The sequence below is a fragment of the Empidonax traillii genome, unplaced genomic scaffold, assembly GCF_003031625.1.
Source record: "Empidonax traillii isolate 1590-97213 ecotype Southwest subspecies unplaced genomic scaffold, ASM303162v1 scaffold177:size1754471, whole genome shotgun sequence".
NCBI lineage: Eukaryota > Metazoa > Chordata > Aves > Passeriformes > Tyrannidae > Empidonax > Empidonax traillii.
The window spans coordinates 36,680-54,099 of NW_020955370.1; the positions used below are offsets into that span (position 1 = coordinate 36,680).

The 17,420-nt window shown below is 61.3% G+C and overlaps 2 protein-coding genes across 2 annotated transcripts in view; one reads left to right on the forward strand and one right to left on the reverse strand.

Moving 5' to 3' along the window:
• Positions 1-5,238: 5,238 nt before the first annotated feature.
• SPHK1 (sphingosine kinase 1) lies at positions 5,239-12,714 on the forward strand. Its single transcript, XM_027886050.1, has 5 exons — positions 5,239-5,656; positions 9,435-9,584; positions 9,852-9,946; positions 10,196-10,311; positions 10,800-12,714. Exons 1-5 carry the CDS (start codon positions 5,239-5,241, stop codon positions 11,581-11,583), a joined length of 1,563 nt encoding a protein of 520 aa, XP_027741851.1. The 3' UTR covers positions 11,584-12,714.
• A 777-nt stretch (positions 12,715-13,491) lies between these two features.
• The window catches only part of UBE2O (ubiquitin conjugating enzyme E2 O), a 60,748-nt gene continuing 56,819 nt past the window's right edge, over positions 13,492-17,420 (reverse strand). Inside the window, exon 18 of the mRNA XM_027886049.1 lies at positions 13,492-17,393. Coding sequence (XP_027741850.1) covers positions 16,633-17,393 — 761 coding nt within the window. The 3' untranslated portion in view covers positions 13,492-16,632. The remainder of the gene's footprint in view (positions 17,394-17,420) is intronic.

Here is a 17,420-nt window from a genome sequence, read left to right on the forward strand (position 1 = left end):
TCCTCCTGCCCTCATTCCTGCTGCCCTGTGGGGTGTTCAGAGCCCTGCCGGCCATTGGGGGTGGATCCCGCTGGCATTGTCACTTCCCTGTGCTTTTTCCCAGCTGCTGAGGCCGAGATGCAACAAGTTTGTTTGTTCTGCTGCGGGGCAGCCCCCAGCACAGCAAGACACACCTTGGAAGGGGCTTGGTGTCCCAAAATCATCCCGCCCTGTGTTCCTGAGATTCCCCCTCGGTGAATCAGCAGCTTTCATCCCTGCGAGAATGGGAAGGCCCAGCAGCCTGGGGGTCCCACCAGGATGGCTGTTGGAGGTGCAGGGTTGGGATCAGCCCCTGAGGAGCCCAGGGAAGAGGTGGCAGGCAGAGATCACGCTGTTATCACTGCCACAGCCAGCCTTTCTCCTGGAAAAGGGAACGACTCTGATTTCTCTGCGGGCTGAAGGTCACGCTCGGTTTTACAGCCAGGCAAAGGAGAAGAAAGGAGCAATTCTGTTTACTTAGGGAGTAATTAATATCCCAGCTCCTGGCATGTACAGAGGCAGCAGGAACCTCCCCCACAGCGCGGCGGAGAGCGAGGCTGTGCAGCCCTTTATTATTCCATTATGAGCTGGGCAGGATTAGGAGGGCGGGTCAGGGAACAGCGCCGGCTTTGAGCAGGTTTAGCTCCTTTCCAAAGGCTTATCCCGGCTCAGTCTCACTCTCTGGACACCACGCAGTTATTCTCTGCACAGAGGGGTTTGAGCAATGCTGGAGGGGGAGAGTGGGCAGGGGGTTATGGAGCTTTAACAGCCCAGCAGAGAAAACCTGGGAGGTTCCTTTACCAGGAACTCGCTTTATAAGTTGAATTTCAGCGACCAGGGAGGGCAGTTCCTCAGCTCTGCCAAGTCCTGCATTGCTCCCCGGGGAAAACCAGGCCTCGGCGCTGCTCGGGGGCAGTTCCGTGGGGTGGGACAGCCATTGCAGGCAGTTTCCTGCAGAGCCGGATGAGGTTTTGCTCTTTATTCTTCACCAAGTTTCTCCCTGGAGCCAGGGTGGGGTGGCCGGAGCGTGCCTGGCAAGGAAAGAGGAGCCATGGGAACTGAGGCAGCAAATCCCTCTCCTTCTTTCCCAGGCCAGAAATTGGGAGCCGTGGTGGGATGCTGTGCCCCTCGTAAGTAATTCCACGCTGGGAATGCTGCCTGCAGGCATCGAGCTCGCAGCAGGATCACCCCTGGATGGGGATCAAGCCTCCCAGGCCAGCCCCAGCCAGGTGGTTCTCATTGCAGCCTCTGACTCACCTCCCAAAAATTCCTGCACTCCCATCATGGCAGGAAACCGCTACAGGGAAGTGGTGAGAGCCCTGCGAGGGCCTGAAATTCGTCTTCCCCCAGCCGAGGGGGAGATCAAACAGCAGACTTTGGCCTCAATCCCTCTGACGCCAGGGCTTGTCATCGCAGGGGGGGTGTCTCGGCCAAGCGAGCGAGGAGGTTCCTCCAGACTCAGCAGCTTTTTGCCGGCTGTTTTGGGAGTGTTTTCCCTGAGGAGGCCTGAGCTCAGAAATATTTTTGAGCAAATAATCAGCTGGGAGGAATGATCTCAGCTGGTCGGCATTGTTCAGGCTTCCCGGTGAGCCCTGCGGTCCCGGGCTGTGCCGGCAGCTGTCGAGAGCTTGGCAGAGGGTCAGGGCTGGGGAGCAGCCCCCTAGCAGGGTTGCAGAGCCTCGCTGAGATTTAGGAGCTGCCAGAAAACCCCCAGCTCCTTGGAGGCTGGGAGTCCTCCAGGCTCAAGCCTTGGGCCCTGAGTGAAGCTGGATTGTGGGGGATACCTGCTGCTCCTGGGTCACGGCAGCAGGGACAGGGTGCAGCCACTTGCCCGAGTTCTGCAGCGAACCAGTGGCAGAGCCCAGAACTGTGTCCCAGCTCAGGTGGGATGTGATCCCAGTCACTCCTGCAGGAGATACCTCTGTTAGTTCTGTCCCCTCCTGCTCTGTGCTGGTCTCCTGTGTTGCCAGCACCAACCCCAGGGCCGAGAGGCTGAGCTGCAGTCCCTGGGCTGGCCCTGCACAGAAGCGGCTCCGGCCCCGCACCGGCCGCTCCCGCAGGCGCTGCCTGGAAAGTTCCCACTGCTGCAGTCGGTGCCTGTCCCCCTGCCAAGCCTGCAGCCCTGCCAGCCGCGATGCAGCGCCGAGCCGCGCTATTTCTGGCTCCACCTTGAGACATGTACCTTCAGCAGTGGGAACGGAGCTAAAAGAGATGGATCCGGGATGAGTGCATCCCCCTCCCGTCCCCGGGCGGCTGCCGGCGGATGTGGCAGAGCGGGCAGGGATCTGGAGGAGCTGCGTGTCTCGAAGGGAAACGCTGCAGCTCATCTTGCAGCAGTGACACGTCCTCTGCACAACTCCTCTGCACAACTCCTCTGCACAACTCCTCCGGGGCTGCGATGATGGCAGTGGGATCCCAAAATCCAGGCCTGCCCTGGCACAGAGCGCTCCAGGTCCGTGCTGCAGCTCCTGGGATCCATCAGCTGGGGGCATGAAGGGTTAAGGCAGGGCTGGAAAGTCCCCAGCCTCTGTGCTTTCTTCTCCCAGCATAAGCTCCCTGTGGGGTCTAGCTCCTCCAGCAGCTGGGGCCCAGAGCAGGAGGAGCCTGGAGAGGGTTAATTGCCATATTTAACCCTTGGCTTCTTGCACAGCTCAAGACAAACCTTGTCTGCTGCTTCTGCCTCAGTTTCCCCAGACTCAGAGCGTCCACCACCTTCTCCAGGAAGCCACAGGCACGGTGCTTCAGATACACAAGCCTCCTCTCCCAGATGGTGTCTGTGGGGTCTGGGATACCCCACAGGCCCTCCCAGTGATTTCAGCTGGCCTGGGGCACGCTGCTCTGTGGGCGATGAGGAAGGAGGTAGGGGGGATCCTCCACCGGCTGTCCCTGCCGGCTCCAGCTCCTGCTGCATCCCCACGGCGCATCCCGGCGCTCCCGCCCACGACACGGCCTGAGTCACGGCACGGGAATGGAGCCGATCAGGACAAACCCGACCGGCAGACGCCTGCCCACGGCGCGGGAACCCCGGCTGCAGAGCACCCCTCGGGCTGACCTGGGGGGGTCGAGGGAGCTCGTTAGGGCTCCTGTAATTACCACAGCCCCAAACTGGTTTTCAGCACTAAGCGGGGAAGGAGGCGATCCCACTGCCGTGTTAGGCAGCACACCCGAAGGCAAGCAAATGGTGTCCATGTGGGACAGGGTCGGATCAGCCTGTGGCTGCAGGGAGCCAAGAGTGGCACAGCATTTAAAGTCCCCACAGATCAGCACTAAGATGAATAAGCTCTGCTTGGGTGTCCCCTGCCATCACAGAGGCTGAGTTTATGCTGGTCCCATGCCACACTGAGAAAAGCCTGGCTGCAGCCCCCTCGTTTCCCTGCCCTTGGCATCCCTGCCATGGGCAGCCCTTCCCGAACCTTTCTTGCGCCCTTTGCCATCCTCGACACCTCATGATGAAGCTGCTCTCAGTCCCTTTGCCCACAGCGTGACTGTGGCCAGCAGAGCCTGGATGGGCATTCCACTCCTATTTCAAGCTCAGGCAGGCGGGGCAAAGGGGGATTCCTGCGGCACGGGGCCATGGACGGATGTAGTGCAGTGAGGACAGAGCCCAAAGCAGCCTCATCGCCCCGTGGCACCTGCCAGGAGCAGTGTGACAGCTGCTCCCACATCCTCCCAAAGTGACTCGTGCCTTCCTGAGCGGAAATTGGGAGCGGGTTAGTCACCAAGAAGGGTGAGGGGCAGGTCAGGACGCTGCACTCCCAGGCATCCAGCTATTTCCTCCCATGACACCTTGCTGAGGAACCTCAGGACTGTTTACAAACGCTGGACTGTGTCCTGGCAGAGGCCGGGAAAGTGGCCTTGCCTGAATCTCACCCAGAATCAGCTGTGAGTGCTGCAGTTCCCAAGCCAAAAGCATCAGGGCTGGGAGCAGGTTTTGCCCCATCTGCCCCCCTGAGCAGCCCTTTGTACCCACAGCACCCAGAGAAGTCTTTCTGGAAAGTGCAGTGCTCCAAAGCATGGCACCTGGACTCTCCTCTTAGGTCACTCTGGGAAAACAAGACTCAACAGCATTATCTGCCCAGCTGGTCATCCCATGCCCTCCCTGCCATTTTGGCCAGTTCCAGTGGGTTTAAGCAGGGACAGAGGGCTGAGGGCTCTCTGCTAATTAAACTGCCCTAAGTGTGAACAGCGATGCCCCCCTGAGGTGCAAGCTCAAGGTTAGGACAGATCTGCATCCACAGGGAATTGGTTGGCAAAAAAATAATCCTTGTTGGGCTGGGCCAGACCCCCTGGAGCCCTACAGTCCCTTGGGAGGGTGAGGTCAGTCCTGTTGCCGGCAAAAGCTGCTGTAAGTGATTTTTGCCAGCTGCCAGCGGGCATGGAGCAGCTCGCAGCCATGCTGGCACCCTCCAGGCAGGTCCCCTAGGCTCTGTCCCCAGCGCTCTGTGCCCCGAGGTGGGGCTCACAGCACAGCCCACCTCCCTCCACAAGGCTCCGTGCCCGTGGCACCCTCCAACCCTCACGGATACCTGATGGCGAGCCACCAGTGGCAGGCAGGGCATTGTTCCACTCCATTCTCCCTCCTGGAGGTGTCCTCCGCCGGCTGCCCGCTGTCCTCAGCTCTCGCCGTGCCTCGATTTCTCCAGGCCCTCGCTCTGCTCCTCTCTCCCAGTCCCAGCTGGAGAGATGCAGAAAAGGTGTTGAACGGCGTTCAGCCCAGCGTGGGGGCTCGGGGGACCTCTGCCAGCACCCATCTCTGCCTGGCTAGGAGTGATGTGCAGAAACCGGGGCTGGGGGTGGCTGCCCGGAGCCGCTTTGCCGCTGCTCCCCCGGCGCGACCGTGGGCCGGTTCCCCGCCCGCCCCAGCACCCGCGGGAGCACCCACGCCAGACAACCCGCCCCGGCAGCGCAGAACCACCCGCGGCAAACCCGCGGCGTCGCTTTGCCCCCGCCCGTCTGCAGAGCCGGTTCCCCCCGCAGCCCTGCCCGGAGCGCGGGGCGGCGCTTGGGGAAACTGAGGCAGCGGCCGGGGGGGCGCGGGGGGTGCCGGAGCAGCCCCGGGACGGCCCCCCTCCCCGCCGGGGGAAGGGGTGGCTGGGGGGGTGGGTGGGTTAAATTTTTATGAATGGGGCCGCCCCGCCTGCCATCGCCGGGCGTCAGCAGCGAGCGGCGGCGGGCGGCGCTCCCCGGTGCCTCCCGCTCCGCTCCGCGCCCGCTCCGCCGATGGCCGCCGGCCGCCGAGCTCCCCCGGAGCCCGGCGGGGGCCCGGTGCTCCTCCAAGGCATCTTCGGCGCGGGGCCGGCCCCCGGTGCCGCCGCCTGCTCGCTGTCGCTGACGGCCCGGGAGCTGCAGGTGCGGCGCCCCGGCGGCTCCCCGGGCGGCTCGGCCGGTCCCGACGCCGCGCTCCGCCTGGCCGACTGCGTGGGCTCGGCCGCCTTCCCCGCGGCCGCGGCCGCCGCCTGCTTCTCGCTCGTGTGTTACCCGCTGCGGGGGCCGCGCTGGGGGCCGCCCGCCCGCCAGCGCCTGGAGCGGACCTTCCGCGTCTGCCGGGGGCCCGACGCCGAGGGCAACCTGCGCATCGCCCAGGCCTGGAGCCGCCGCATCCGAGAGCTCGCCGTGCCCGCCGTGCCCGCGCAGGACGGTGAGTGCCGAGCCCACCCCCCCTGGGACCCCTTCCCCGCGCCCCCGGGGCTCGCCCCGTCGGGGCTGTGCGGGGGTCGGGTCGGGGTCGCTCCGCCGCCCGGCCCCACGCGGGACGGCTGTTGCCGAGCCGGGGGCGCTGCGCGGTGCCGGGTTCCACGGCGGGGACACGCACGGGGTCACCCGGACCCCACGCGCCCCGGAGCTTGGAGGGGACGGGGACATCCCGGCTCGGGGCTGCGCCGGGGGTGGCTTCTCCCCCCCTTTCACCCTCAGTTTGAAGGGGCAGCAGGGACGTGGTCGCACCACAGGGGCCCTTTGCACGCAACCCCCCCCCCCCCCATCGCTCCCGTTCGATAACTCTAAAGCTCCAAAGGGCAGCATGATCCAAGGAAAAAAAAGTAATCAGTGCTGACGCAGGCAGGACGGGAGCCAGGCACTGTCCCCTGTCCCCAGCAGGTCCCATCCATCACTTGGGATTTGGGGACAGACAAATGCTCCCCGGGACCCCCTGGGGCCCAGCGGGGTCCCAGGGCAGCCCGGAGGGGTCTGGGTTTCTGATCCCTCTCCCCGCGGGAATTGCCACTGTCTGGAAGGGGAGGGTCCGGCCCGGGGGCCGCGTCCCCCAGCTCCCGCAGGCAGGGCAGGGCGCGCTGGCAGATAGTTGAACATCTGAGCAGAGATTCAATTATATGCACTACTTCATTTATTTGGCTGTCCAGTCGCTCTGATCAGACTTGGAAATTAAGAGGCATGCGGTTAGAGGGATCCTGTCAAATCACATTTAGCCCAGCTCTTCCCTGCTTGGATTTTAAAATGCTGCTTTTTTTTTTACATGACCTGCAGCTACAAAACAACTTTCTGCTCCTCTTCCTTAACAATAACAAACAAACAAACAAAAATCCGGTGGAATGGGGTGAGGGCAAAACCAGTTCCCCAGCTCTATTTCCAGCCTGAACTGTGCAGCTGGAAGTCTCGGAGCGCTTTCCAACCCTCTCCCTGTGAGCAGGCAGCACGAGGGTGCTGGGGCAGGAGCAGCTCGTTGTGCGCGGGGGCCCCGGGGGAGCCTGAGGAAGGAGGACGGGAGAAGGCGGTGCGGAATTTTGCAGTTATTTTTCTCACTGAGGGCCGGCAGGATTTGCAAACCTCCTCCCACAGTTTCGGGACAGGGCTAAAAGTGCCCCTTGGCCCACACCCTGCGCTCGCACGTGCCGGTGGGGAGGCCTGTGCGGGCAGATAAGGCCGTGCTGGGGAAGCTGCGTGCGAGCGAGTCTGTGCGGAGCAATCCTGTCCCCACTGGGAGGGGACCTGGGAGCCACCAGTGATCCTGTCCTGGTGTCATCTCAGCTCCAGCATCCTCTGGGATGAGAGCCCTGCGGAATGCTGCAGCGAGGATGAAGCTTCCCCCTTCTTATTTCACCCCAAGGGACAAACAAAAAGTCCCTCTGCAGTTGATGACCCCAAAGCTGGGGCTGCCCGCGGAGGGCAGCGATGTGCCCCAAACTGCAGCCATCTGGGAGGGAAGAAACTGTCCCCAGGCTTGTGTCCTGACAGGGAAATCCAGCCCCAGGGAGCTCAGTCCCAGCCTTATACCAGCCTGGCATGCTGGTTCCTTGTGCCCAGAGAGTTTCTAGAAGGATGCAGGGACGCAGTGGAGTGGCTGGGGCTGCAGACAGTGGGGCTGTGGCCGCGTGGTCCCGGCCTGAGCACGGCCAGGACACGTGTGGCATGGGGGGATGTGGGCAGAGGGACTGGAGCAGAGTTTGTGGACTGGCAGCAGCCAGAACCCCTTCCTCCTGCTGACTCAGTGTCTGCTCTGCTCAGCGTTTGAGGCTGAAAGCGACCGCAGTGTGCCGGGAAGTGGCTCAGCCTTGCTGGGATGCCAGGGACTGGCCGGAGTTGCGCAATGGGAAGGGATGCTCTGAAATCCGTGTCCCCTCTGAGCATCGCGGCTGCTGGGCTCCAGCTCTGACCCAGCACCTTCCAGTCCCGCCATGGGGCTGAGCCTGGTGCTGCTGGTATCACTGGTCCCTCACTGGGATCACATCTTGTCACTATTCACACCCTGATACCAGCAGTTTGCCCCTTTTGGTGGAGTCATGGCCTCCCTCTGTGCCCTCCAGGCAAGGATTGGGTCCTTGTGGTCCCAGCCATACCACGCAGAGGTGGCCACGGGGCAACAGCCACAGGTCCAGGCAGGATTTTCAGGCAAGACCCGACTGCAGCTCCGTGTGCGTGGTTAATGATGTGCCTGGTTAACAGTGGGGGGGTTAAAAACTGCTTTTAATGTTCTTGAAGCGCCTCCTGCTCTTATTCTGCATCTTCCAAGCTTGGGGGGAGAGAAAGAAAGAGAAAAACCCCCCATCACCTTCCTGCAGCAGCTGGGGTTTGAGCCCACACCCCTGCCTAGGGGCTCGTCCGCATTGTAGGGGATTTAGTGGCTGTGAGGGCCAGGAAAGCTCCAGAGGGGAGGGAGCGGGGCAAGCCCAGCCCTGGGGTTACTGCCTGTTATCCCTGACCCGAGTTGGAGTGACCTCTGCTCCGGGTGCTTCAGTGCTGTCCCCGAGGGAAGCCTTTCCCCTCTCGTCTGGCACCCACTGATAAGGGGCTGGGAGTGGCAGCGGGGAGGGCCAGCCCGGAGCCAGCACCCTGAGCCAGGCTCAGCCCCACTGACCGGCCTCTCACACGCTGATCTTGCCTGTGGACTCACTGGGATGCTCTAGTCGCATGGAGCTCGTGGCCGTGACTGGTGTGATGCTGGGTGACACCCAGGGGAGGTGACACATGGTGACCTCCATCGTTCAGGCTCACCTTTCCCCATCACCATCCCCAGAGTGGGTGGCAGGAGGGGTTTTAGCTCTAAAACCCCAGCAGGTGGACACCCCCATCCCCCTCAAGTGCCTGGGAGGGGGTTCCCAGCCCAGGACAGTGCTGGGAAATGCCTCTGCTGTCCTGACTCAGCAGCTCTTCCTGCTGAGTCAGCAGATGCAGCCCTCGTGCTGTCCCACAGAGCACCCACCACCCCCCTGGGGCCAGATCATGGCTTAGGGGGCCCAGAGCTGGTGGGGACATCCCCAAACTCCCCAGAACTGGCTTTCACCCTGCAGAGCCAGGGATTTCCAGAGCCTGAGTCACGCTGCCCTGTTCACTTCAGGGCTTGGGGTGCCCCAGCAGCACCAGGGGGTCCTGCCCTCCTCATCCTCTCTGTGCTTCCCTCGCAGGGCAGCTGAGTGGGCTCTCCCTGTCCCCCTGCACAGGGACCACTGGGCTTGGGGAAGGTGACGCTGGAAGCAAGTGGGGGTGGGGGGAGAAGAATGAAACCCCTGCCAGGCTTGTAATTACAGCCCGACTGAGGCCTCGCACGCGAAACCTGAGCCCCGTGGGGAGCAGGGGAGGCAGAAGCGTCCGTCTGCCGGCTCAACTGGCTGCCCTGGCCCCGCTCCATCTGGGGGGATGTGGGGAACTGGAGCCCTCTTTCCCCTGCTGTGGCATGGCTGGGGTGCTGCGGGGCCCCATCCTGGGTGTGGGGAAGCTCGAGGTGAGGCCCTGAAGGCCCCCATTTCCCATCTCTGCCGCTTCCTCAGCATTCCCAGCAGGGACCCTCCATCCTTGCTCACCCCCCATCGCATCTGGGTAGGGAATGCCGCCCAGGGAGCTTGTAGGGATCAGGGAGGAGCTTATAGGGATCAGGGAGGGCAGCTCCCCTTCCTGCAGGGTTTTGGCAAACACTGCCTGAGCAGTGCCCTGACCCAGCACCCTGAGCCCCCTCTCCCCTCCAGGTGACAGCTATGGGGTACTGCCCCGGCCCTGCCGTGCTCTGGTGCTGCTGAACCCTCAGAGTGGCTCCGGCCGTGCCCTGGACGATTTCCAGGCTGTGGTGCAGCCCATGCTGGCTGAGGCTGAGATTGCCACCACCATCTTCATCACGGGTGAGTCTGCCAGCAGCTCCCTCCTCCTCCTCCTCCTCCTCCTCCCTTCCCTGGGATCTTACCTGGACTCCTCCGAGGGCCTCGTTCCTCCTGCATCACCACAGCTCTGGGTCCTGTGGGTTGGTTGTGCTCAAGAGGGGTGAGAGCCTCGCCTCCTGAACCCCTGGCTGGGACCTCCCTGGGGCTGGAGTCACTGTCTGGGGGGTGGCAGCAGGCAGTGCAGAGGGACAGAGGATGATGCTCGAATCTCTCCACTCTCCCCTGCAGAAAGACCCCACCACGCCCATGAAAAGGTGCGGGATGAGGACCTGTCGCAGTGGGACACGCTGGTGGTCATGTCTGGGGACGGGCTGCTGTATGAGGTGAGGGGCACCGTGGGGTGTCTGGGCTGGGCAGAGGGCCAGGAGAAGGGGGGTATCTGGGGCAGGAGCCAGTCTCTGGTACGAGGAAGGCAGGCAGGGAATGGCAAAGGAGAGATGGCGCCAAGCTTGGAGTAAAGCAGCCATGGCCTTTGTACCAGCCTGGCCTGGGACACCATGGGCTCCTTTCCCCCTGGGCTGGGCAGGGGCTGCTGGAATCCTCGGGTACCACAAACTCCTTCATCCCTGCAGGTGGTGAACGGGCTCATGGAGCGCCCAGACTGGAAGGATGCCATGAAGAAGCCGCTGTGCATCCTGCCAGGAGGCTCCGGGAACGCCCTGGCTGCCTCCATCAACTACTATGCAGGGTGAGTCCCGGCCCCGTGGGGCATCTGCTGTCTCCACTGGGCTGTGCTGGCACCAGGTGGGGGAAGAGAAAGGTTGTGCAGGGCTCTGGCTCAGGGGAAAATGTGCTGGGATGCCCAGGGGTGCTTGTCAGGGTCCTCACCTCCCCACAGTTCAGCATAGAACAGCCCCAGGTATGAGCATGGGATTGCATCCTTGTGTACCCACCTCCCCCCACTCCCTTTCTCCTCTCTGGGCTAAAGGATCCACCCCAGGCACAGCCAATCCTGCTGTGGAGTGGGGGGATCAGGATTGCCGGGACTTGGTTCCCTCTTTCGGGAACTGGTTTGTCCTTCCCATTGCAGCTAAACCTCTCCCAGCAGCTGTCCCTGAGGGACACTTTCACCCAGCTGGGGTATGTCCCAACCATGACAATAAAGGTTTCCAGGTGGATGCTGGGACAGCAGGAGTGGCCCCGAGCTCCAAACTCACCCTCTCCATCCCCTCGCAGCTACGATCACGTCGCCAAGAAGAAGCTGCTGACGAATTGCACCTTCATCCTGTGCAAGGGGCTGCACACACAGATGGACCTGGTCTCACTGAGCACGGCCTCGGGCAAGCGCTTCTTCTCCTTCCTCGGCTTCGGCTGGGGCTTCATCTCGGACGTGGACATCGACAGTGAGAAGTACCGCTGGCTGGGCAGCGCCCGCTTCACCCTGGGCACCCTGCAGTGCCTGGCCAAGCTGCGGGTGTACCACGGCCGCCTGTCCTACCTGCCCGCCGGCCCCGAGCAGGGCAGCGCCCCGGTGCCCAGGGACCCTTCCTCACCTGTCACCAACGGCCAGGCTGGCCATGTCCTGCCCCCAGCGGGGACCGGCGTGCCCACGTCCCTGCCCGCCGACTCGCTGCTGGCGCCGCTGGGGCAGCCGGTGCCGGCGCACTGGACCGTGGTCCCCGAGGAGGAGTTCGTCCTGGTCTACGCCATCTACCAGTCCCACCTGGGCACCAACCTGCTGATGGCACCCGCGGCCCGGCTGCACGACGGCTGCATCCACCTCTTCTACATGAAGGCCGGCATCAGCCGCGTGGCGCTGCTGAAGCTCTTCCTGGCCATGTCCAGGGGGACCCACCTGGACTTGAACTGTCCCCACCTGTGCTACGTCCCCGTCCGGGCGTTCCGCCTGGAGCCACGGGTGGCCGCGGGCATCATGACGGTGGACGGGGAGGCCCTGGCGTGTGAGCCCGTGCAGGGCCAGATCCACGGCCGCCTCTGCCGCGTCGTCAGCGGCTCCTGAGCTCCGGCTTCGCCCTCCCTGCAGCGCTGAGCTGCCGGCACGGCCCAGCACGAGGGTGGCAGAGCCTTCCTCCCACTCAGGAACCTCCTCCTCCTCCCGTAGCAATAGGTTCTTGGGGGCTGCGGGGCTCGTCCCCTCGCTTGCCCCCACGCTTAGCTTTACCCCCTCGGGGACGTCCATCAGGGCTGTCCCAAACTTGAGCCACGAGCCCCATCAGGTACTCGGTGCCGGCGAGACGCCAGCGTGTTTCATCCTGGTACGAGGTCCCGGCCCCAGGCGGCTGCGCCGGCACAGCCCCGTCCCCTCCCCGGCTCGGACGCACACGGTGGCATTGCTCGTGTCCCCGCCCGCCGCGGAGCCAGTGCCACCCCTCCCAGGGATGGTCAGGACCAATAGATCTAATAACAGGAAACCGACTTTTTTTTAAAGAATGTTTCTACCCAAAGCTTCCTGTAGAAGCAGAGTTTATTCTTGTGATAAATGCAATAAATATCTAGCGTTTGCAAAAAAAAAAAAAAAAAAAAAAAAAAATCCCCCTTCGGGGTTTAAATCCGAGCTCATGGCTGGTGTCAGGGGCAGGGCTGCGGTGCCGTCACCCTGGGCTGGGCTCACACGCAGATGTCAGGACGGGTTTAGCTCAGAGCCGTGGCCCTTCTCTCCCTGGCATCCTGGGGCCAGGACCAGCACGGAGCGATGGAACTAGGGGATGCTCCCAAGGCAGATGCCGAGGAGGCAGGACGTGGGACATTGCTGCCACCCACCCCGATTTTTGGGGTGTGTCGATGCCTCCCGGCTCAGCCTCACACTGTGTCTGATCGAATCCAGGGAGCTCAGCCCTGCAGTGACACTTGGGGACATCTTGGGGAAAGTGCAGTGCCTCCGGGGGAGAGCAGGGAAAGGCTCATAGAAGAGGTTCAGGGAGGGGGGTCGTTGGAGCCGAGGGGTTTGGCTCTCTGCCGGGAGCAGGGGCCCCGTGGGGGGCTCTCAAATCCCCTGTCCCGGGCAGCGCGGGGCCAGCTGGAGCCCTGCGACAGGTCCCTGCCCGGGGGCTCGCCTGGGGGGGATTACTCAGCCTGTTTGGTATAAAATTGCAATAATTAAACCTCATTTACAGCGCTCAAGTACAAAGTAGAAGAGTAAACAGTGTTGGCTGTTTGCATTTATTCATCTGCAAACTATGCAATTAGGATGGCAGATCCGGGAAAGAAGAGCACGATTGTCCTCCCCCCCTGGCCCCACTCGCTCCTGGAGAGCCGAGTTCCTGTCCCTGAGCCAGCAGGGCAGGCGGCAGCTGGGAACCACCTCCCAAAATAAAGTTATTTCCCCCGTGGCATTGGGCCAGGTGTAAAAACAGGCTGAGCAGTAACTCCCTAACCCTCTTGAGCTGCTGGAGGGAGAGCCCAGGGCAGGGGACACCCTCGGAGCTCTTGGCTGTCTCTGCCGAGTGACACAGCTCAGCAGAGCGGAGCCGTTCAGGCTCACAGCACCTGAAAGGCTCCCTGGAGTCTCCACCGGGAACGGCTGTGTGCTCACAGCAGCGGCTCGGCTGGGATCACCCTCCCCCTCCCCTTTCCCAGGTTTTGCCGCACATCTTTTCCATCACCCATCTGCTTCCAAAACCTGTTGGACAGCAGCAGCGAGCCGATCCTCCCGAACAGCCCCTCGCTCCCGGCGCCCGAGGGAGGTGGCAGAGGTGCCGCCCGCCCTTCAAGAGGTTTGAACAACTGCAAAGCCGCGAGTCTCAGCACACCAAGACACTGCTCCTGCAGGCAGAGGGGGTGCAGGGAGGGCACCCACGAGGGGCAAACACAGCATTCATTCCCCCCCTCCAGCCCAGAGCCTGGCACAGGGATGCGCCAGAGAAGTGCAGGGGGTGGGGAAGGGAAAGAAAGAGACAGCAGTCATAACTACTCACAGAGGCAAAATTTAATGGCAAGTCATCTTCCCTCCTTTATTACACCTTGGTTAGCCAAACAAACAAACAAAAAAAAAATCTGCAGGTAAAAAAAGTTTTAATGGTCACACAGCACTTTATACATATATCGTAAGCAACCAAGCATCCACATCTGCACGTGAACGACACACCTCTAAGCATGGCCTCAATAGTCAGGTCTGGGTTTTTTTTTTTAATTCATTAAATACTGTACAGAATCAAGGCTACAAACTGATTTTGTAATGCTTCTTCCCCAACCCCAGCACTTAAAACAGTTACAGGCTGCTCTCATTTGTACATCACACAGTCGTGTAGCCAGTTTTAAGGCTAACAATATGCATCATGCTTTGGCTTTTTTTGTGTGTTTTTAAATTTTTTTTTTTAAGGTTTTAGCCTTTTAAATTTTGTTACCCTTAAATATTACATACATACACAAAAAAAATTACATAGCTGCAGTGTGCTCACCACCAACCTCATCACCCAGGAGCTTCACATTATCAAAAGCTTTAGAAAATTTTGTAAACCTCTGTGCACGCTTGGGTTTGGGACAGCTGCAGAGAGCGAGCAATGCCGGGGGGGAGCAGCATCCCATTCCAGAAGGCCTCGCACACCTCCTCGGAGGGAGCCCCAGCAGCCTGTGCAAAAGCTCTTGACTAGGATCAGAGACTTTTTGGGCAAAGGGGAGGACACGCTGCCTGCCGAGCCCCTGCCCTGTGAGATGAGAGCTGCAGAGAGTAAAGGTGGGGGCACAGTGGAACCCTACAGCTCCTCCACCCCCAGAGGGTTTCTCCCTCCCTCCTCCGGACAGGGCAGCCACGGCCCAGCACTGGGACAGAGGAGGTAGTGTCTGTGGATCACCAACCGTGGTTTTGCCTGGAAGAGGTTTAATCATTAGTGGAACCAGCCTCTCTGCCTGCCCTGGAGCAGTGGCCTCACCCCTCGGCCCCAACACTCTGGAGACGCCCCCGCGCTCCGCTCAAAGGGATCCATTCACTGCAGAACGGGGCCGTGGCTGCAGCTGCAGCTCACACTGCCCTGCCCAGGGCTCTCAGCACCTCTGCACCCCAAAGCGGGGTCTGCCAGACCTCCCACCTGACAGGCACGGAGAGCTCCCGCTGCCAGAGCAGAGCCAGAGCTGCTGCACAGGTGATCCACCCACAGACCAGTACCTGGAGAGCTCTCAGCCCAGGTCTGCACTCACAGTCAAGCCCCGTGTCCTCCAGAGCACCAAGAGCAGCGCGAGCCTTCCACAATCCAGGCAGCGTGGATGGGGACACGGGAAGGGCTTTGTGCAGCCACCCCTGGAGCATCAGGGGGGCAGCTGGAACGAGCAGGGAGCTGGGTGGGGGGGATTTGGGCTGGTGGGTGCAGCCCTTGGTGTTTCAGGGAGCAGAAAGCACCACGCCAACGTGCGGCATTCTCCGGCTGTTCCTTGTTTCTAACCGAGGTCAGACCTTGGCCTGGGGGGGAGGGGAAGAGACCACAGCCATGCTGGGCAAGAGCAAAGGAGAGCTTTGGCTCCATCCTTACTTCTGGCAGAGCCATCTGCTCAGCCCGACTGGTCCCCGGGAAGCCTGGCACCGGTGTCTCCCTGTGCAGCTGGAAGGACCAACGGACTCTCCCTGACAGACTGTGCTCCACGTGGATGCTAAATGGGTGCCTCTCAATGCCTGAACGCTGGGCAAAGGCAGTAGTGCTGGAGTGTGATCTCCCAGCTCCAGAAGTGAAGGTTAAAGTGTGTGCAGACAGGACCAGAGGCCTCGGGAAGGTGTCTTGACCATGGGACTCTGGCAAGTCACTGCTTCAAAGTGCTCATGGTCACCCGGCTCAGGTTGCTGAGGCACTGCCTGCCCTCCTCACCAGCTGCTTCCCAGAGCGTCCAGCACTGCTGGGGTTGGGATTAGGGACAGGAGGTGCTGCGCCCACAACACTGCAGGCAGAGCTGACCCACCATGGGAAACAGCTGGTGAGAGAAGGAACTGATAACAGCCCACACCAGTGTCTGATGTAACAGCCCAGGAACTGCCACAAACCGCTGCTGCTGCAACAGAGCCTTGCCACGACATGGCAGCCCCTTCCCTTGGGTGACCCCCGGCTCAAGCAGCTCCAGAACACCCCTGTGCAGCTGGATGAGGGAGCAGCAGCCATGCCAGGACCATCCAGACTCTTGCCAGATCTACAACAGGCCCCAGGATCACTCGCTGCCGCCTGCCCGGGTGAGGAGGGGATCCAGGGTGGGTGTAGTGCTGTGTGACAGCCGGGATCGCTGGGAACGGAAGATGTGGATACCTAAGCAAGAAACGAGGGCAGAACTCTGAATCCCATGAATTTCTAGAAGACAGGCATGCATGGTGGGGAAAAGGGAAGTTTGCCTTACTCTGGAGAAAAAGAAGTGGGGATGGCTAGACTTGCTTTCGGGAGAACAACTGGAAGTTGCAGAACTGGATGGAAACCCCACAGCACTACCAGGGCAGCATGAGAGTCAGTGCAGAGCTCTGGCCCTGCCTACCAATCCCAACCAGAAGAACCTTGTAGCTATCAGTGAACAACTAAGACTAGAGCAACTCTGTATGGTGTAGACAACTCCAATGCAAACACAATCCAATGTCTAAGTACAGATAAGCTGGGGTAGACTTCATAGAACCCATGGGAATGCCAAGAAAAATGAAAGACTGGGAGGGCATTGCCCTTCATTTCCAGAAACTACAGCAATCCCTTCTCCTGGCTGGAACCCCACCAGAAAAAACTGCTGGGTGTAGCACTGGGTGGGAAGAGTCCTTGTGTGGAAAGGTGCCCCAAGATGAAAGTGCAGAGGGAACGTGGCTGCAAGACTGCTTCTGTGCAGGTCTCAAATCTTACCATTTGCAGGGTCAAACTTGCAAGAAGAGCACGTACATGGGACAGGGGGAAGGAAAAGGGGCTGGGGGCAAAGAGTTATTCATGCTTAGACAACCTTTCCTCAGAGGAGCAATCAGGCCTACCACCTTCTTTGGAACAAACCAAACTGAGGAAGAAAAGCTGGAAGGAGAAGCCAGTTGATTGGTAACGGCATTTGCCAATTTACTTTCTGCTGCTTTCCCTTCTCCCCTGCACCTGCCTGTCCCTATCCTGATGGTTTATTTGTCCTCTGTCCACTCTGGGATGTTGGCCCCTGCTAAGGCAGCCCGGTACTGCTGCAAGACACCGCGGATGCTTTTAATGAACCCCTTGGACAAAGGGAAGAGGGGGAACCCAATGTCAGGGTAACCGCTCTTCTCCGGCAGGAAACTCCGGTAGCTCTTTCTCCGTTTCTTTGGTTTCACGCTGGGCTGCGCGGCAGAGTCCTGGGCAGCCTTCCCCTCGTCCGTTCGGTCTCTGGCCAGGTCCCCCCTGGCTTGGCCTGTGCTCTCCGAGTCTGAGTACTGTTGGAGGTCACCGGCGTTGGGCGTCGGGGTCGTGAACTCCAACTCGTCCAGCTCCTCCTTCCCGTCGAGCGCCGAGTCGGACAGTTCGGCGGCCGCCCCCTGCTCCGAGCTGCTGCCATACTCGGCCAGCGACCCCGCAGCGTCTCCGGGGCTCTCGGCCAGGGCGGCACCGGCGGGCAGGGGGGAGGCCGAATACGCCCCGTTGGCCTGTTCGTGGCTGCGCTCCACCAGCTCGTTGGTCTCCAGCCAGGACTCGATGCGGGACACCAGGCGCCAGCCGTGGCAGCGGAAGTGCTCCCGGATCTCGTGCTCAAAGACCTCGACGGGCCGGCGCAGCAGCTGCATCATGGACTGCACCACCCGGATCAGCGTCATCTCATTGTAGCAGCGGCTGTTCTCGTAGCCCTCCTGCAGCCCCCGGTCGCTGTCAAAGCCCGCCTCGTTGTAGTAGGGCTCGTTCACCAGGATGAGACCTGCGGGGACAAGGGGACACCGAGGCG